Here is a 21,399-nt window from a genome sequence, read left to right as displayed (position 1 = left end):
ACTTGTTGGTATCAGGATTCCTTGATGCTCTTAAAAATTAACTGAGCTGATTCATATCAATGTATGACAAAACCCATTGAAATGTGAAGTGATTGGCCTCCAACTAATAAAAAAAAAAAAAAAAATTAACTGAGTACCCCAAAGAGCCTTAGTGTGGGTTGTATCATTGATACTTAATTAAAACTTATTTATAATGAAAAAAATGATTAATTAAATGATTAAAACTTATTTATAATGAAAAAGTATTAATTCCTTTAAAGGTAACAATAAACCCATCACATGTTAACATAAAATATTTTAATAAAAAGCAACTTTTTTCCAAAAAAATTTAGAAGAATGGCATTTATATTTTTGCAAATCTCTTGAATATCTGGCATAGTAGAAGACAATGGATCCTAGTGTCTGCCTTTTTAGTCAGTCTGTTGAAATTTGTTATTCAGTGTTGAAGAATGTGAAGAAATCCAACCTCACACATTCTGGGGCTTCCCAGGTGGCTCAGGGATAAAGAGTCCACCTGCCAAGCGGAAGATGCAGGAGCTACAGGTTCAAGCCGTGGGTCAGGAAGATCCCCTGGAGAAGGAAATGGCAACCTGCTCCAGTATTTTTGCCTGAGAAATCTCATGGACAGAGGGAGCTGGAGGGCTACAGTCCATGGGGTCACAAAAAGTTGGACATGACTGAGCGACTAAACCACCACCACCACAGTGATACTGTCTTCCAATAATTGGGGATGTTCTTTCATGCTCCATCACAACTCTGCTAAAGGTTAGTTGAAATGTGGAATCTCAAATTCTATCAGTGAGTTTTCTGTACTCTGTTATATTACATTGATTAGTTTATTTTGCACTGTGAAGGGCTCTTTTAACCATACATGATTTTGTAGCATGCACTGGTCATTTGGAAAATACAGCATATCTTTTAAATGTTGACACATTTCATTATACAATATCAAAAAATCATACTTGTTAATATCACCATCAGTCTCAACAGAAAAGTCTTGGGAAGCTATTAAGCTCACAGTGGTGGATATATTTTCAAAAATCCTAAGTTTTCCTTGAGAGCTTGAGTTTGATCATTACTAAGAAATGCTGTTGGGCTCAATTTGTTTATTTCTGAGGAAATATCTGTCAGATACCCAAGGCTGAATGACTGTTAGCTGTTTTTCCAAGTGAAAATGATATTGCATGAATTGCTAATTCAGCTCAAAATTCAGAGAAGTTGAACAAGTGCTTTTCCTCAAGAGAAACATTATAAGGCACCAAAGTGCTTTATGTCTCTATCTACTTAATCACAAACAACAATATTTTTGAAAAAACATGTTCTTATATAAAACAAAGTTTTTATTTTAGTGTTTCATCAAGCACTTCCTTAAAGTGACACAGGTATAATTCTTTTTTCCTGTGACTGGATGGCAGTGAAGACTACGTTGACTGCTAGTACAATTTAGTGCCAGTTCCTCGATTTGTTATGGAAGCAGCAATATTACCCATTGTTATTTTTGTATCATTAGTGCAAATGTCATCACAGTGACAAAGGCAAGTAGTATCTTACTACTATGAAAACAGTTTTGATTTCAGGGATCCTCCTGAAAGTCTCTGGGTCACCAGGGCTCCACAGGCCACACTTCGAGAACCACTGGTCTGATACATACAGTACTGAGAATTGCTTTTTTTGCAAGCACTTGTTACTTCAGAAGTCTTAAGTGACTCCAAAATCCTTCACTCAAAAAAGCACCTATAAATGTGTCAGGAACTTTATTAGAGAAATAACATTGAATAAAATACGATCTTTATTCTCCAGAAATTTTCTTGAGGGGTTGGGGAGCAGGAGGAGAAAATAGATAATTGAGGAGTTAAAATGTAAGATATGAATTCCTTAAAATTATGTTAAAGGTGTTAGCAAGGGGAGTGCTAAATTTTAGGTCTTAATTTGCGGGCTTCCCAGGTGATTAGGTGCAGGAGATGGAGGTTTGATCCCTGGGTGAAGAAGATCCCCTGGAGGAGGAAATGGCAACCCACTCCAGTATTCTTGCCTGAAAAATCCCATAGACAGAGGAGCCTGGAAGGTTACAGTCCATGGGGTGGCCAAGAGTCACACACTGAACAGGAACACTGAGCTCTTGAACCACATGGCAAATCCTCATCAAATCAATTAATCAGTCACTAGGTCTTTTTCATCAGAAGTTTTTAAAGTGTTTAAGTTAGTTACCTTTGGAAATTTCAGAGTTGACTCCAGGCGTTGTAGATTCCTGCTTACACATGCACATGCCCTTCCCCCTTCTTATTTTGTTTATTGTTGTTCTTTGGCTTCTGTTGCTTCTCTATTTCATATTTACATGTGTGTAGCTTTGAGCCAGTGTACGTAGTCAGAAATATGTTTCTTTTCCTTGCCCTTGTATTTAAACGTAAGCCTTTATCTGTTTCAGCCTTGCAGTTGGGTGATGTAACAGTGTTGGTCTTATTTGGAGGAACTCCCCCCCCCTCCCCCCAAACTATGTCAGGACAATGCACCCAAGAGGCTACTCGGGAAGGAAACTTTTTCTGAGGCTGAGAAGATTTGTAGAAATAGCTGCAGTTCTGTTTCCCTGGGGTCTCCACCCCCACCTTCTGCTGAACTTCAGTTTACAGCAGCAGCGAACCACTTCCTTAGGGGAATTTCCATAAAAAGGCGGAATCCCGACTGGGTCATCAGTGGCAAAAGTCAGACACTTGCTCACTCGCCTGGGGACCAATAGTAACTTCTTCAAAAGCTGCCTCCGGAAACCCCACAGTTCGGAAGCTACATCTTTCGGACACCGTAAAAACTGATAGTCTTATTTTTAACAGAACAAAACAAAAACCTAGACGGTATAATGAGGAAGGCTTTCCCGCTTGGCAGTGGGAAGAGATGTTAAAGACGCTCCATCCAAAAGGAGTGCGGGGAACTCCCGCAAGATTCCTTTACTGTTCCGCAGGCTGATGGGCTGCGGAGAAGGGGGTGGGGATGGGCTCTTGTGAGTCTCTGGTCCTTTAAGGAGGAGGGACGGCCGTGAGACCCTGTACCTTTAAGAGTCTTTGTCTGGAAACCTCCTTATTTACCCTCCTGTGCTTCAACCAAACTTCGACCCGCGATTCACAACGCCCCTCTACGCCGCCGCCCCTTACGCCAGGCTCAAGTCGCCCGCGCGTCGGTGGCTAACCCTAAACTTGGCGGCCGCCGCGCGAACCCCCGGACAGGATGTCTGTGCCGGGTCGGGGCCCTGCGCTGCGCCGTTGGCGCAATGCGGGGCCCGGGGGGCGGGGCTCCGGCGGGCGGGCCAATGGGCGGGAAGGGGGCGGGGCCGCGTTCGGTTGTCTCGCGCCCTGGTGACAGCTCGCGCGTGCTGATGATGGCGGTAAATAGAGGGGGGTCGGGGGAGGGGGCGGAGGAGGTGGGGCGGCCGCAAAGGGGGTAGCTCCAGGGGGTGGGGGGACGGGAACCGGGGAGGACGCGACGGCCAGGGATCCCATTCGGAGACTCGGAGGCGGGGACAAGAGTCTCCGGCACACTGGCCCTCCCCTTTAAAGAAGCAAAATCCTCACACACCGGGTGAGGGGCGACAAAGGCGGCGCGCGGCTAGCGGGCGGGAGGAGTGGCGGCAGGGGGCGGGACCGCGGCGCCGGCGGGCTGGGGGCGCCCGGGGCGGGGGCCCGCGGGAGGCGAGAGCCGGCTGTCCTGGCGCGCCGGCCCTTTATTTTGGCGGGGTGGGCGACCGCTGGGTTTGGGGTAAAAGCCTGGAGGGGAGAAGGGAAGGCAGGCTTGGGGGGCGTTTCGGGGGAACGGATCTGAGAATGAGATGAGGAGGATTAAGGGGAGAAGGGGGTAGAAGTCAGGGAGAGAAGGAGTGAGGAAAAGCCAGCCAAGGAGGTGGGAAGGAGGCAAAGCCCAGGCTGGGTGATAAGGAATCCGGGCCGGGAATGAGGTTAGGAGGACCGAGCCCGGGAAGAGGGTTCCCCGGGTTAGGTGTGAGAGCTGGGTTCTGGAGGGGAAAGCTTGGTAGGGGATGGTAGTGGGCCGAGGGTTACAGGGGTAAGAGTTGGAAGTGGAAGGCAAGGAGGGGCAGAGCTGGGGGAGTAGTTGGGAGTAGAGGGGAGAGAGTGATTAAGAGCCAGACGTGACAAGGGTGTGAACTAGTGCAGAGCGAGATGAGCTGAACGAGTAGGACCGGCGATGGGTGGGAACTGCGAGGTTCTGAGAAAGGTATGGGTTAGTGGATGGGCAGTGGGTATGAATTCTTGAAAGTGAGGAAGAGGGGAATTAAACACTGGACTAGTAACCAGGTGGAGTCAGGAATAAGTGTGGCCGAATTGGAAGGGTGAAAGGCAATGGACATGAGAGATGGGGCGTTTGTAGAACAATTCGGGGCCAGAAAAGCTGAAAGGAGAAGAGAGTGAGGGTGTGAGAAGTGATGGCGGTCTGGGACAGGGTAACTGGGGAATTGTGTTAATCGCCTAGGTTCAGCAAGATCCAAGGTCCAGACAGTGAGGTAAAGAGACAAGGCTGAAAGCAGAGGGTGAGAGGAGCAAGGAAGAAATGGACCCCAGGATTTAAAGGATGAGATGGGGAGTGAGGGAAGAGAACAGGGTTAAGGGAAGCTTGGGGAAGCCTGATGGATTTCAGCCTGGGGGAGACTGCACAGGGGTGGGGATCAAGTGTGCAGTTGGGGGAGAGGCTCCAGAAGGTCTGCATGGGTCAGGGCACAGACGCTGTAGTGAAGGATCAAGAGTAGGGAGCCTTTGGTGCAGAAGAGGAGGAACCATGGTGAGTGAAAAGAGACCTAGAGATAGGGGCAAAAACTAAAAAGTAACAGTGGAGGTGGGGGGTGCAGGAAAGGAATTCTTTGTTGAGAAGAGAACTGTTAGTGTATTGAAAGTGTGAGTCCTTTTGTCCATGAAAGTAGGAAATTCCAGAAACCTCTTTCTCTCTTCAAGGAATCTTGAATCTGCTTCCACCTTTCATGGTTTTTTTAAATCGACTTTTCATGTCCACTTTGAAAGGATGAGACCCATTTTGATTTTGTTCTTGTATGAATGATGAAGTGTCATCTGGGTGCTGAGAAGCTCTGCGTTTTACTGGTGTTGTGATCTTAGGAAACTGGGTTGTATTTCCAGTGTGGTTGTGCCTGTATGGTGTGACTGTGTTGTGCTGTAGCAGTGTGGTACCTGACAAGCGCTAGGCAGTGCTTTCTCGACAGCATTTTTATTTTCAGTGGAGAGCACCCTGTTGTTGAGATGGATAAAGATGAAAATCTTTTTGTTTTGTTTAATCACCCAAATTTCTGCCTACTTGTTTTTGATGGCTGGAGAATATTGAAATCATTTCAGAGAAAGGCAAATAGCCAACCAGGGGAGTTTGTAGGGGAAGAGATTTAAATCAGGGTGCTGAGGGTTTTAGTTGCCTTTAGCTTTGTGTGTGACTTTTTATACTGTAGTAGAGAACTCACCCATTTGACAAAAATGGAAGAAAGAAAGGGAGATTTAGAATAGTAGAGGATTTTACAGTGGGGTTTATCTTTCAGTTAGATAATGGGTTTATGAGTAATTTTTATCATGACCTCTAAGATGATGCATGCTGGAGCCTTGGACAGCTCCACCGCCTCTCCTGTTTTGTAGTTGTGAATAAAAAAATTACTATTTTTCTAGAATAAGTTTTTGATATTTAAGACACTTTTGGGAATTTAAAGGAAGACAAGAAATTTGGGACAAAATTTAGGTTATTCTTAACCAAGTATTTTGTTTTGATGATTTTTAATCCTGAAGCTTTTACATTTAGCTAAGAATATGAACTATTATTACTTTGCATTTGATGGTACCAAAGGATAGCATATAATTTACTTAAGAAAAAAACCACAAACTGTTCTTGAGACTCTCATATGGGGTTATTTCATTGGTGTACATTCAGATACACAAAGATGCTTTTCCAAAGTTGTGTAAATTTTGGATTGCCACTGTTTTCTGGGTATTTGGATAAATAGCAAAGATCACCTTTATGGCATCTGTGATAGTTAGCAAAGATTAGATTTTGATTAGTGGACATCAGAAACATTGGTTATTAATGCAGGTGAGTAATTTAGAATATTAAATTAAATTTCTGGATTCAGCTGTTGTGTTCATGGATTCCAGATTCTGTGGAGCAGGTGTTCAAGGTGACTAGATTGGTTTAGCAGTTTAACAGGATTTTTTAAAAATTACTATTTTTCCTGTTGTTTCAAGAGGATTAGTCTGAAATGTTAACTTTCAAACTGCAGAGTAACTTTGATATGAGGCACCTGTTTCTATGAAATGTGTGTGTGTGTGTTCCCTTCCTTTCTAGATGTGTTTGGCAGTGCTAGTAGGTTGTGTTTTGTGTGTGGTATTGCCATTTTATAATATAATTGTTTTGTACTTGATGTTTTAATATAAATTACTTTAGACTTACTTGGTAATGAGGAAGAAGAAAATATAAACCACAAGATAAACCAAAGGAAAGTCCATTTGGGCCTTAGCTGTTGTTTCTGTATGCTGCTGTAGTGTGTTAAATCTCCACTTCTCACTGTAAATGGTTATTTCTCAGTTGATATTTCTCTTTTAGTACAAATAATACTATTTGTCAGTAAGGAATTCAGTGATAAATTTAACTTTTATTTCCATTTTTTCATCAAGCAGAATTCTACTCAGTTTATTTTGGCTACAATCTTATTTGCTAAGCCGAAAACTTTAAAGTTTATTTATTCAACCAGTAGGTTGTATATAATTAAATGTTTTTCTGGTTAATTGTAGATTCTTTGGATGGGAAGAGACCTTGAAAGGACCTCTAGTTTATCCTGCAACTTCAGTCAATATCCCACTTAAATCATCCCAGGTAGATAAAAATTTATCCTCTTTGTGTAAATCTTCAGAGGTAATGTGGCAACCTTTGTAGGTAATAGTTTCCAGCATTTAATTATTTTCTCTAATAGAACAGTCTGTAATCTATGCAGAATACAGAACAAATGCAGAACAAAATTACAGTATTTGTGCTTGTTCTCTCTTGCCCCATTCTTAATACTATAGTAAGCATATATTTATACTCGAAAATCAAGATGACCTTAGTTCTTCGTAAACTCACTAATAGTAGCTCCCCATGTATAGTGCTTTCGTGCCAGGCACTGTTGTAAGCTCTTTGCAGACTGTAACTCATTTACTCCTTCCAGCAGTCCTATGAGGGCGGCACTGCTACTGTTCCCATTTTACATGTGATGAAATACAAGGTTCTGGAGATTAAATGACTTGCCCAAGGTTATATTCAGACATTTCTACAGCTACTTGTTTGATAGTTGATAATCTTGTAGTACAAATTATACTGCTTTTTTTTAAATCAGGTAATAACTAAAGGAAAGATTTAATCATTTAGTTTATAAGGTAGGGTGAGGTGGAATAGGGTTTGAACCTTGGCATTTTATGGGCAGTCTACCTTAGTATTACCTCTGCTTGACTGTTGTGAAGTGATCCAACCATGCTCGTCAGATTATTTTATCCCTGACCAGTCTTGTTTGCCAGTCCTTAAATTAGCCCTATGACTCTGTTATTAACCATTTCTCAGTTCCTTCCTAGATGGGGAACTTGGGACAGACACCATAAGGGCTGTGTTTGATGCAAAGATTGCATCAGGGTTCTTACATGGTTGTATATTTTTCCTTACGAAATTGTATTTTTAAAACAAAACAAATCCAAATCAATAAGATGCCTAATTGTATTTCAGATTGATTGTTGTCAACTTTTTTAGCTAGAAAGAGGCCCTTGGTGTTTCCTCAGTGGGTAACAGTCTCTCATCTGCAGACCTGTATGGTATATAAGAAGTTCACACAGGTTTGTAGATGAGAGATTGTTTGCCCACTGAGGAAAAAATGGAACTCAGGTTTCAGTGTGGATATCTATCCATAAGTAAAATCTGTTCAGATTCTTGCTGATTTTTTTTCCCTTTGTATGTGCCTATGCAAGCAACATGCTAAATACATTTATGCATGCTTTTTGTTGTTGTTTAGTCACTAAGTTGTGTCCAACTCTGCGACCCCATGGACTGTAGCCCACCAGGCTCCCCTGTCCATGGGATTTTCTAAGCAAGAATACTGGAGTGGGTTGCCATTTCCTACTCCAATGCGTGCTTTAGTTTGCTTGAATAATTGATCCCCTCTTTTTTTTGTTTGTTTTTTTAGAACAGTTTTAGCTTCACAGTAAAATTGAAGGGAAAGTACAGAGATTTCCCTGCCCCTACACCTGCATAACCTCCCCCCATTAATATCCCTCACCAAAGTGGTTTCTTACAATTGACATTTAAAAAAATAAGTAATAATTTTTTATTATTAGTGTTTTCTAAGTACCCAGTATGAGTTAAGTATGTGAATTGTTTGAAACTCAAAACAGCATTAGGAGAAAGCTTCTTTGTGGGGATCTTACTCAATTTTTTTTGTGACTTTGGATTTTTTACAGTTTTCAAATTTTATAGAAAAGTTGCAAAAATGATACAAGAAGTTTATATACACCTTTCTTAAAATCCAGGAATTGTTTTATCTTGCCCCGTTTGTTTTATCATTTTCTCTCACTTGCGTATTTTTTGTTTTATGTTGGGGTCTAGCCGATTAACAGTGTTGTGATAGGTTCAGGTGAACAGTAAGAGGGACTCAGCCACACATATCCTCACTTGTGTATTTTTAAAGAAGTAAGTTTGAAAGAAAAATGGATATGAAGGCCTTAATCTTAAGAAGAAAAGGGAAGAATGGTTTCAGTATATCAGCAAGTTGGTATGTGTTTGATTTCAGTCAAGCATGTGAAGCAGAAGAATCTCAAGATGGACTTTGAGTGGATTTTGTGGTTTCATGGTTTGTTGTCCTCATGATATTTTGAAAAACATTCCTCATCAGCAAAAGCTGTCCAGGTCTGCCCTTTTGTAGGGGCCCTCCTTAGTACATTGGATGGTCTGCTCACACAAGGAGGTCCTCAGCATACACCAGCTCTGGATGATGTGTGGGTGATTACTGTGTAAAAACAGGAGCCACAGTACCGTTCAACACCTTGACTGAGACATATTTAAGTGAAATACATATTTTACCTAAAGACCCTTCTGTTGCTTCGAGGAACTGGAAAAGATCTAAGTGTAAAATAGACTGCCTGAGAAACATTGCTTGCAGTTAATACAAGTAGGTTTGCCTTATGGTAAGGAGATGAATATAAATATCTTAACATTCTATTACCTCCCCCCAGATAAACCTAAATCTGGGGAGTCTTTTCAGTTGTTGTGATATGAAGGGATTTCACTGACCCTCTCCCCATTGCCACCGTCCAGCTCATCCTTCATCTTTATGAAAATGGTAGCCTGTCCATTTGATAAAGGCGTGACCTGCAGAATGAGGCCTGTCTGATTTCAGCGGAAAGGATTATGAACTGAATTCTAACCAATGTAAAATATAGCACTTGTAGCCAGCTCCCACCCCCTTCTCCATCCCTGTTAAGTGATCATCAAAGCTATAAAATATAGCTCTTACTAAAGCTGGTGATAATAATGAAAAACACTTTGCTTTTACAAGGATGAGAAAATTACAAATTATTGGAAAAGCTTTCTTTCCAGTCATGTGTTATTGTTTCTGAGTCATGGGCAGTTTTAAAGACTATACTACTGTTCCTTTGCCATTTACATGTTAATAGAAGTCTGAAAAGTAAGACACTCTTCTGAAATTTCCAGGGTTGTTTTTATTATGTGTCAAGTTGTAAACAGCATTCTGTGACAGGTATTTTCTCCCTTTGTCTTCTATTGAGCTAATTAGTAATTTACACTCTAGTAACATCTCTTTCAGCCTCGCATTTTCAGCGTGTGAAAATGCCTGCTATTCTGCGCCTTCCATGCAACCCGGGCTGGCAAATGATGGGGGGCAGATGTTGGTTAGCACATCAGAAGGATCACGGATAAAATTTATTTTTGTGTTGTGTTTTTATAAACATACAGGCTTTTTGTATCTGCCCATCCCCTGCCATGCTGCCCCTGCCCCTCCCCCATTCAAATAGAAATGTTATGACTTACAGTCCAGAGCTACTGCCCTTGCTTCAACTTTGGATTGTTTTCTATTGTGTCTCCCACCCTCACCCCCACCCCGTCCCACCCCCACCCCCACGCTGTAGGATTTAGGGGGGATTAGCAGGGCAGTCTGGCATAGTTTAGAGCCCAGGAAGCTGGTCTTCACTGCTCCGTCCCTTGGACAGAATACAGAGCTCCTTGTCATTGTCTCTAGGAGCCAGCAGTGCCTCTCTGGCCGGGCAACTTGTGTGAGGGGTGGGAGGACAGCACTGCTGCTAGGGAGTTAGGAACATGCTTTTATATGACACTTGATTCTCTCCAAAGCAAAGACAGGCCCTACCTTTCCATCAGTGTTTTCAAAATGCAGCCGCGAATGACCAGGAGACCATTTAGAGCTTGGCTTTAGCATTTTGTCACATTGGTGTTCCGCTCTTTCCTGGCCCCATGCTGTCTCTTTCAGTCTCTGACGTGGGAGTCTGACATGGATGTGTAGTGTCTGTCCTGTGTTCACTCGGATAGGTCTTGTGATGTGAGCATGGTAATGCAGCAGGAGCTTTGGACTTTGAAATAAAAGTCTTAAGGATCAGTTTGTTCTGTGAGGAATAGAAATTTAAATTGAGAATTAAAGGAAGGGTAGAGAGGGGTTTACTGATGTATCGGTTTTGAGTCAAAACCTTTCTAGAATGCTCGATAATTTGTGGTACTCATTTTTGCAGTTAGGAATCCTCATTTATCAGGATAATAAGGTCACAATCCCTGTTAGAGCTAACAAAAATTGTTACCTGGAGGTGACCACAAAGAAAACCAGGTAAGAAAATGTGTATAGCTCAGTTCAGCCATCGTTGCTAATAGCATTGTAATCATAGATGTCTAGCTTTTGACAGTGAATCGTGAACAGAGGACATCTCACTTATGTTAGCATTCACTGAGTATGTGGGGCTATGTTAGTATTTTGAATGTTTTTGTGGTTGGCCATTGCTAACATTTACTTTCTTTATTCTCCTTTTTCTGTGTTCTAGTATAACCACCTATAACCATTGTCTTATTTATATTAGATGTTCATGGCTAGATATTGATTACTCTTTTGTGCTTTCACCCCTAAAAGAGGTCAAAGGTCAGATTAATAACATGAAAAAATAAAATATCAAAGTGGCTTGATCACATGGGTATTGTGAGTTAAAAGTGAGAACGTGAATGTATGACTGTGGAATTGAATATATTCTTTTAAAAGAAACATTTCTACAATATATGGCATAGTGTGAAGAACTGATAACCGTATGTTTCAAGTGAAAGGTAAATAATTGTGCCGTAGTGAAGAGATCAAACTCATTTGTGGTGGCATCACTGTCTATTCCCAAAATGGTTAAACATTAACATTGTTCCTAGTTATACTGTTAATATACTTCTTGAATTCTTTTTTCTTCATAGGCCATTCAGCTTTGCCTACAGCTAACAAGTTCAAAACCTATTTAAGCTATAAATTCTAATTCTATTCCTTTAAATAAATATAACATAAAACACAATTACTACTTTTTTACCTGTTAGATTAAGAGATTAAACAAGTTGATGTAGCCAGTAGTAGATGAGGATGTGGGGAAATTGGAAGTCTTGCTTTTGATGGGAATGTAAGTTTCTCTGAAGATAAATTTGGCAGTGTCTGTTGAAATTTTTAAATGGAGTATAGTAGCTTTATAACGCAGTGTTAGCCTCCACTGCTCAGCAGAGTGAATCAGCCGTACGTGTACATACCCCTCAGTGTGTGTTCTCAGTCGTGTCCCCCTCTCTGCAACCCCATGGACTGTACACCTCCAGGCTCCTCTCTCCATGGGGTTATCCAGGCAAGAATACCGGAGTGGGTTGCCATTTCCTTCTTCAGGGGATCTTCCTGACCTGGCGACTGAACCCACGTCTGTTAGGTCTCCTGCACTGGCAGGCGGGTTCTTTACCACTGAGCCACCAGGGAAGCCCTGTTGGAATTCTGAATGTGCATATCTTGTGACCCAGAGATTTCACTTCTAGAAATTTGTCCTGTAAATATATTTATACACTTGCATGAAAAAAATGAGTATAAAATTTTTCTTTATAGCATTGTTTGTCCCTGCAAAAAGAGTGATGTCCATCAGCTAGGAACTGGCTAAATAATGTGTACTGAGTCCATACAATGGAATACCATTAAGCTATTAAGGAATGCAGTGAATCTCTTATTTGCTGATGTAGAAAGATGTCCATTTTTAAGTTTTTTTTTTTTAAGTCACGATATAGGACAATATAGGATATTCCTATTTTTGCAAGATGTTAAGGAGTGCTGTTAAGGTGTTGGTGTTTAGGAGGGAAAGTATTTACTTTTTGCACTTCCCTGGTGGCTCAGTGGTAAAGAATCCACCTGCCAATGCAGGAGCCGCAGGTTTAATCCCTGAGTAGGGAAGATTGCCTGGAGAAGGAAATGACAACCCACTTAAGTATTCTTGCCTAGGAGATCCTATGGACAGAGGAGCCTGGCGGACTACAGTCCATAGGGGTCGCAAAAGAGTCAGACATGACTTAGAGACTAAACAACAACAACAAATTGACTTTTTCCTCTATGTAGTGGTTGCTTTTTATAAGCAGGTGAGGAAGGGGTTAATTAAGAGCATTTTCATGAAGGAAATTTCCATGTTAGTAAGGGAGGAGTGAGAGGCTGGCCAGAGAAGAGAACTGCTCTGTTCATAAGAGATATATGAGGTATGTCAGTCAAGCTTTTAAGTAAGAAATGAGGACTGGATGGCAGGAAGAGGGGATATAGTGGAAGTCGAGAACATTTGGTGGAGATTTGAAAGGCAATGATAAAGAGCTTGCATTTGATTTGAAAAACAATCTATAAAATGGAGATGAGGATAGTACCTAGTCCTATTGAGTTGCTGTCGGGATTGAAGTAAATAATGCATATAAAATATTTGTTTTAATTAATTAATCAATTTTTGTCTTTGGCTCTGCTGGGTCTTCGTTACTGCATGGACTTTATCTAGTTGCAACAAGCAGGGGCTACGCTCCAGGTGTGGTGTACATGGTTCTTACTACAGTGGCTTCTCGTGTTGCAGAGCATGGGTTCTAGAACATGAGGACTCGGTAGCTATGGCACACGGGCTTAATTGCCCTGCAGGATGTGGAATCTTCCCAGACCGGGAATCGAACCTGTGTCCCCTGCATTGGTAGTCTGATTCTTAACCCATTGAACCACCAGGGAAGTCCTGTATAAAGTACTTAAAACAGTGACTGACACGTAGTAAGTGCTCAATGTTAGCTATTATTATTGAATGAAAATACCTCATCTTTTGTAAGCCTGAATAAATTTATGTGTCGTGTGTGGTGATAATTCTGCTAATCCCATTGACAGACATGTAGTTTGGATTTTTTCCCAGTAGTATTGATGGTTGGCCTAACCATTCCTATTCTTCACCTTTGGTCCTCCCACCTGCTAACACTTAGAATCAAAATCTGAAATCTGAATACAGTTCTAGAGCTTTAGACATATGATGTCCTACAAGTTGCTCTTGGGTTAGTTTACCAGTATTATCATGTATACTACCTAACATTTGGGGCCTGTAAAAAGATGGGAACAGATAATTTGGGGAGAAAAACATCATTTTCTATGCCCATGGGATGTGAAATAGATATGTCACTTTGCACCGAAAGTGTTAATCAGTTTTTGTTAGCAGTGCAATGTAATGAGTGTATTAGCTACAACACCTTCCTTGGCAGCCAGCAGTCTGCTTGTGAAATCTTTTAGGAAACAGAAGTCTGGTGAGAAGTATTCCTGAGCAATTGAAATATCTTTGTGGTGGGGGGCGGGGGGAGGGGGATTACAAAGAGCAGATAAAGTAGAAAAAAATTATCTACCAAAAAGCAATTGTTTCACCACTGAGAGCCATGAAAAAGATGTCCTACCTGTGGGCTAAAGATGTGACAGTGTAATTTTTTAGGGCTGTAAAGTGAATTCTTTTTGCATTTTGATTTTTCACTGAAGTCTGTCACTTAAAGAACTTCAAGGTATATTTCTATTTCATGAAAAATATTTATAAAATTTCTAAGAATGGTGGATTTCTCATTTTATACTATATATTCTAATGTAAGTTATTTTCCACTTCCAGTTAAAATGTATCTTAAAGCACTTATCTTTTTGAGGTTCAAAAAAGTCAGCAGAAATAACAAGAAAAATTTATATTTAAGCACAGCACTTCACACTTAAGAGGTGTTCTGTAAGTTTTTATTGAATAAATTAATACACGCATGAATGAAAAATATTATTCTGAATTTGGACTTCATACTCTGTGATTTGGGCACAGCCTAGCGTTGCTGTATAAAGGCCGTCTGTTCAGCTCCCGTCTCCATGCCCATGTTCCTCTCCTGCCCCAAAAACACCCTTTCTGATGTGTTTGATATTGGTCCTTGATTCTATATACATCTTTATAAAATACTTAGTGATGTGTTTTGTGTGTGTGTATTTAATTCTGAAATTGTTCATCATACCACACTGCTGTAGAACTTGGCTAGAGAATTCTCCCAGTAAAAATGCTGTAGATTTTACTCTAGTCTTGACTTTTTTGGTTAGCACCGTTTTAAGATTAAGATGTGTGTGTGTGTGTATGTTGGGCTAGATTAAGATGTGTGTGTGTGTGTGTGTGTGTTGGGCTGTACATTTAGCTAATTGCTCCTAACTGCAGCATAGTGTTCTGTGGTGTGCATCATTTCCATAGTGATAGATGCCTAGGCTACCACAAACAGTGCTACAATAAACAGTCTTGTCCATGTCCATTATGGACACATTTGAGAATTTCTTCAGGATGCAGACTCAGGAGTGGTGTTGTGGCATTCGTAATGTCAGGCTGCTGAACGGTTGTATCACTCTACACCCCACAGACACTGTGTTCCCACCCTCCCCAACATGTGGTATTGTCCACATTTCTAATTTTTGCCATTTAATAATGTCTCATTTTAATTTGTATTTTCTACTTACTAGTAAATTTGCGTGTTTCTTCATATTCTAATTAGCTGTTTCCTTTCTGTGAAATGAGCATAATAGATTGAACTTAGTATTTTATTAATGTTTTTAAGCTGGAGGAACTTTTGGTTACACATTATATTTTGCAAGATGTTAATATATTTTCTTAAACTTCAAAAAGGGAAGAGTGTCTTCCTTATGCTGAATCTTATTGTTTTTCTTCCTGGTTCCAAGAGATGATGAAACAAACCTTTTTCTAAGTATTCAACTTGAAAAGCCATAAAGTATGCTACAATTAAAGCATCTTGCTAATCTGTTCTCATTGTCTTCATGTATGCTGAACACTGACAGCAAGTGTTTTTGCCAGAACAGATTTGGTGGAAAAGCGCTTCATTGTGTTAGTTAAAGAAAATCACCCCTGGTCAGAAATCAGTGGATGATTATCAAAAAAAATTAGATCCAGCTGCTTCTCCCTTTACAATCTCCCTAGGTGTCAGAAAGCTGAGTTAATAGCAGGAAGCATCATCTCTTTGCCTGGAAAATTCCCTGGACAGAGGAGCCGGGCAGGCTATAGTGCATGGTGCTTAGTTGCTCAGTCATGTCTGACTCTTTGCGACCCCATGAACTGTAGCCCCCGCCAGGCTCCTCTGTCTGTGGGATTCTCCAGACAAGAATACTGGAGTGGGTTGCCATGCCCTCCTCCGGTATTGAACCCAGGTCTTCCGAATCTCAGGCAGATTCTTTGACAGCTGAACTACCAGGGAAGCCCTGAGTCAGACGCAACTGAGTACATGACACATCGTCTCTAACTTGCCTGTCTCTGAAGAGCTCAACACTTGATTGAGAAGTACTTCTTAGCACTCATTGAATATAAGCTGCTGCTGCTGCTGCTAAGTCACTTCAGTCATGTCTGACTCTTCGCGACCACATAGACTGCAGCCCACCAGGCTCCCCTGCCCTTGGTATTCTCCAGGCAAGAACACTGGAGTGGGTTGCCATTTCCTTCTCCAGTGCGTGAAAGTGAAAAGTGAAAGTGAAGTCGCTCAGTCGTGTCTGACTCTTAGCGACCCCATGACTGCAGCCCACCAGGCTCCTCCATCCATGGGATTCTCCAGGTAAGAGAACTGGAGTGGGGTGCCATTGCCTTCTCCATGTAGCAGATAACATTGAAAAAAGAACAAAAGTACCATATTATACTTCTCATTTTTCTATGAAACGGTATAGAAAGTATGTATGTGTGCTTAGTCACTTCAGTCGTGTCTGACCCTTTTTGACCCTGTGGACTACCAGGCTCCTCTGTCCATGGGATCACCTACTCAATGGACATGAGTTTGAACAAGTTCAGGAGTTGGTAATGGACATGGAAGCCTGGCGTGCAGCAGTCCATGGGGTCACACCCTACTGAACTGAACTGAGGCAAGAATAGTGGAGTGGGTTGTTGTGCTGTCCTCTAGGGGATCTTCCTGACCGAGGGATCAAACCTGAGTCTCTTATGTCTCCTGCGTTGGCAAGGCAAGTTCTTAACCACTAGTACCACCTGGGCAGAGAAGGCAATGGCACCCCACTCCAGTACTCTTACCTGGAAAATCCCATGGATGGAGGAGCCTGGTAGGCTGCGGTCATGGGGTCGCTAAGAGTCGGACACGACTGATCGACTTCACTTTCACTTTTCACTTTCACGCATTGGAGAAGGAAATAGCAACCCACTCCAGTGTTCTTGCCTGGAGAATCCCAGGGACGGGGGAGCCTGGTGGGCTGACGTCTGTGGGGTCTCACTGAGTCGGACACGACTGAATGACTTAGCAGCAGCAGCAGCACCTGGGAAGCCCAATAGAAAGTATGAATGTTTTGATTTTTAAAGTAGTATGGATGGAGAAAAGCATATTTCCTAATTGAGATGCCACTTCTTAGGGTCTTAGAGAAAGTTAAGCAGCAGTTTCAGATTTGCACATGATCTTATTCCTATTCATTTCAGGTCTCAGAAAAGGAGTGACTCTGATTCAAAATGCTCTTTCCTTGTTCCAACAGGTTTCCAGTATTTGTGCTTGCCTTTCTGAGGAAGCAGTACAGTTTTTTAAGTGTTTTCATTTCTGACCAAGATGTGATGCAATCAAATTTTTATGTTGACTTTGGTTTAGCATCTGCCTGACTGAGTGGAAAAGGAATTTTAATTTGTGATGTGATTGACAAAGCCATAAACTGTGAACTTTTCCCAATAACACCATAATATGATTAAAAAAAAAATTTTCTCCTTGTTCTGTTTTTGCTGATTTTTGTGGTTATGCCTCTTGAGTAAATTTCTATCAGCAAAACATTATTTTCTGCTCTTAATTTTTTTCAAACTAAGCTACACTCTATGCTAAGATATAGAGTTTTCCAAGGGTTTTGATTTTGTTCTTCCTTGAAGATGACAGTTTTTCTTTCATTATTTTTTCACTCAGAAATCTTGTTTGGAAAATTAGATTTTTAGATGTGATTTTAAAATACTCTTTTTAACCTTTTCAAGAATCTTTTAAAATTTAATATTTATCAGTGCTAAGTATGAATAGAGCATAAAAAATATCCTACCTGCTTTTCTTTTCCCCAACATTCTGCCTCTCCAGAGACCTCCATTTTCTACTCCTCCAGCTGTTCTTTTGGAATTTAATGCTATTTTTTTCTAAACAGCAGCCTTTATTGTTCAGTCACTAAGTCGTGTCCTATTCTTTGTGACCCCATGAACTGCAGCACACTAGGCTTTCCTGTCCTTCCCCATCTCCTGAAGTTTGCTCAAACTCATATCCATTGAGTCGATGATGCTATCTAACCATCTTATCCTCTGCTGCTCCCTTCTTTTCCTGCCCTCAATCTTTCCTAGCATCAAGGTCTTTTCCAGATATTAGGCTGCTGTGTTTAAAAATCCGTATGGGTTTTCTGTAGATCCGAACAGCTCTCATCCTGTGATCTACTTTCCTGAAGAGCCTAGGTATTTTCTTCACTTCCTATGTTGGAACTCCCTGTTTCCTGGACCCCATATCTTCCCCCTTCATTGTTTATACCTCAATTAAGCAATTCTTCCAGAAGGTTCCTAAGAAAAGGGTGCCTGAGATGTAAATCTGCATGTAAGAAAATGTCTTCATTTTCTCTCACACTTAATTTATTATCTAGTTCTAGAATTCTAGATTGGAGGATATTTTCTCTGAACTTAAGAAGCATTGCTGTGTTGATTTCTAGCTTCTATTATTGCTGTGAGAAACCCTGTGGTATTCTGATTGTTGATTTTTTCCCCCTCCTTGGTTACTTTCAGGGTCTGATCTTTGTCCCTGATGTTCTGAAATACTATGATAATCTTTGTCACCAAGGCCTTGTTTTCTGTGTTATACTGGGTACACTGAGAGCCTTTTCAATTTAGAAATAAGGATTTTTTTTTTCAGTTTTGGGAGATTTTCTTTAATTCTTAAGTTCTATCCAAATCCTCCCTTCCCCCCCACCCCTCCCCCAGTTTTCTTATTCTTTCTCTCTAAAACTCTTATTATTTGTGTTTGGAACTTGTGGACTGATGAGTCCTTTAATTTTACCATCTTATCTATTTCTTATTTTATTTTTTGGTCTCTGTTTTACTTTCTGGGAGATGTCTTGAACTTCATCTTCAGATTCTTCTAATTAGTTTTATATGTTCTGTCATATTTTTAATTTTCAAGATTTTTTTTCTCAATGTTGCTTTTAATAGTTTTCTATTTTTGTTTCATGGATGGAATAGCTCTTCTCTATATTAATTACAGTTTTTAAAGTTTTCTGCAGTTTCCAGTACATCTCTGTTTTCCTTAAAGTACCTTACTTTATCATTTGTTTTGGTCTTTCTTTTAGGGAATTTCCTTAAATGTATGGACCTGGCTGTCTTACTCATATTCCAGAATGAGATGCTGAAAAACTGAAAACTGAATTTGCCTGAGTGGGGGCTTCTAAAAGTTAACTGGTGGTCTTCATTATAAGGTGATTAACCCGGAACCATTTGTGTGTGTGTGTTGGTGGCGGTGGGGGGGTTGTGTGGAGCAGCGGGTCACCTCTAGCAATCCATGTTTGTAGGTGTTTTTCTTTTCTCTTAGCCAGGTTTTTCCCCAGACAGAATGCTTCAATCATTGGCATACATTCCTGCCTACAACATTTGGGGAGCTGAGTGGGAAAAGAGCTGGGGTTATCTGCCTTAAGGAACTCAGTCTTCTTTTAATCCCTGTCTTTTTAGACTGATAGGCCTGCGTCTAGTTGTGCCTAGGTCCAGAGGCTCTTTATTTTGCATAGAGTAAATTCCTTTCCTCTGACCAGTGGATGCTTGGAGTCAGGGTGGGAACCTTTGGTAGAACTTTCACCTTGTTTTCCTTTATTCAGCCCTGCCTGGTGTCCCCACTTTCAGATCATTCTGAGCTTTTCTGGTATATAAAGCAAGTTCGCTTTGCTCTGGGCTTCCCCTTAAGATGCTGTTCGTTTTGGTTTCTTTGCTGTGCTACATCAAGAAACTTACTAATCTTCTTTTTAGCTTCCAAAAACTTTGTTGTGGTCATTTCCTTTCCTAGTCTTTGTCCTTAGCAATTTTATGTTTTTAATGCCATTTTAGTGGAGTTTGGGAGGTAAATAAAGGTGTTCAACGGATCGTGTTTCAGTGAAGATCCAAATTTATTTCTCTGATGCCCTGTTTCAACACAAAACTTAATAGGCTTATGGTTTATAACCATTGCAAAATTTTGCTACAGTAACAGAATTGTACAGGATATAAATTAATTTGGTCTTTTGCTACTCTAATGAATTAATGCCTAACCTATAGCTTGCTATGAGAGCGTATATGCTTGCTTGGTTGCTTCAGTCGTCTCTGACTCTGCGACCCCATAGACTATAGTCCTCCAGGCTCCTCTGTCCGTAGGATTTTCCTGGCAAGAACACTGGAGTGAGTTGCCATGCCCACCTCCAGATGATCTTCCTGACCCAGGGATCTAACCCACATCTCCTGCATTGCAGGTGGATTCTTCACCACTGAGCCACCAGGGAAGCTTTGCTATGAAGAGCGACATCTAAATGACTTTGGGAAGTTTGCAGATAGTATAATAGAAATGTAGGTCATAAAGTAACTTAAACATTCCTTTTACAGATGTGGAAACTGAGACCCAGAGAACAGAGATGGCTTACCTATGTTCATTCATCCATCTAAAGCTAGAATTGAGTCTTCTCCAGTGTTCTTTTTTAACATATTTATTTAGATACTAATTTATTTGGCTGCACTGGCATTTAAGATCTTCAGTCTTCATTGTAATGTGTGGGATCTAATTCCTTGACCAAGGATCAAACCAAGGCCATGGAATCTTAGCCACTGGACCACCAGGGAAGTCCCTTCAGTGTTCTTTTCCTTGCCAGTGTGGTTCTGTCTTTTTTCATTAAAGTAGCTGGAAATAGGTGCTCTTTACCATGGTTTATGTCACCCAAATGTCCTGTTAATTTAGTGTCAGCTTTAAGTTGCAGTCATGGACTTTTTTTTTTTCCTCTTAAAGTTTGGGGTCTAGTTTTATTGGGGTGAACTTTAAAACTCAAGAAAATTTGTGTCGTACCCCTAAGACACAAAGAATTTATTGTTTTGTTTTGAAGAATTTATATTTACCATTTAAAAGTTTTCTTTTTTCTTCCTACTGTTCCCTTCTCAGTGGCCTCCAAAAGTTCTTTGTGGGGGAGGGCAGAAACTCTTTCCTAATTGTAATTATAGCAGATAAAATTATTTAGAACAAATTAGCACACCTGTTGCAATGTTTCAGTAATAGGAAAAGGAAACATGTTATTAATGTCAACTTTATTTGGAGAAATCCTAGAATGCTTGCTTTACCGAATTTTCAAAATGCAGTTCTTAGTTCTCTTCCAGGACCCCTTCTGCATTTTATCCCATGACGGAACTCTTCTGTCTTATTTTCCTTTCCCTCCTGTATTTTGTACTTTGTACACTTTGCCCCAGAATACCACCAAATTCATTTTTGTTGACTAGGATTCTTTGGTGATTTTCATTTCTATGTAGAATTCTTAGGGTCAGAAACCCTACTTTATGCTTTTGAATAAATTCCCTTCTACATATATTTATGGAGTGCCTTCATTGAGGCGTTGGGTTCCTCTGTAGGTGCCAGCATCGCTGGGGTCCATGTTAGGTCTTTGACAGATGCTGACGGTTGGTATAAAATACTCAGCTTTTCTCCGGTCACTATTACGAGCTGATTGAAAGAATGGGCTCTGCCCATCCCTCATGTCACATTGTGCTGTGCCGTGCTAATTCGCTTCAGTTTTGTCCAACTCTTGTGTGACCCCATGGACTGTCACCCATCAGGCTCCTCTGTCCATGGGATTTTCCAGGCAAGCATACTGGAGTGGGT

The 21,399-nt window shown here is 40.9% G+C and overlaps 1 protein-coding gene across 3 annotated transcripts in view; it reads left to right on the top strand.

Moving 5' to 3' along the window:
* The window catches only part of MED20 (mediator complex subunit 20), a 52,293-nt gene that overhangs the window by 15,343 nt on the left and 15,551 nt on the right, over positions 1 to 21,399 (top strand). Inside the window, exon 5 of one of the 3 annotated variants that reach the window (XM_061146695.1) lies at positions 18,869 to 18,968. The exons of 1 other annotated variant lie outside the window; for it this stretch is intronic. In XM_061146695.1, the coding sequence (XP_061002678.1) occupies positions 18,869 to 18,928 (60 nt within the window). In that variant the 3' untranslated portion in view covers positions 18,929 to 18,968. Of the gene's footprint in view, positions 1 to 6,776; positions 6,856 to 18,868; positions 18,969 to 21,399 lie in introns of those variants that run through there. One more of the 3 variants, XM_061146694.1, reaches the window with a different exon arrangement.

The sequence above is a fragment of the Dama dama genome, chromosome 7 (genome assembly GCF_033118175.1).
Source record: "Dama dama isolate Ldn47 chromosome 7, ASM3311817v1, whole genome shotgun sequence".
NCBI lineage: Eukaryota > Metazoa > Chordata > Mammalia > Artiodactyla > Cervidae > Dama > Dama dama.
The sequence above is the reverse complement of the archived record's forward strand: the minus strand, read 5'-3'. Positions and strand labels throughout refer to the sequence as shown.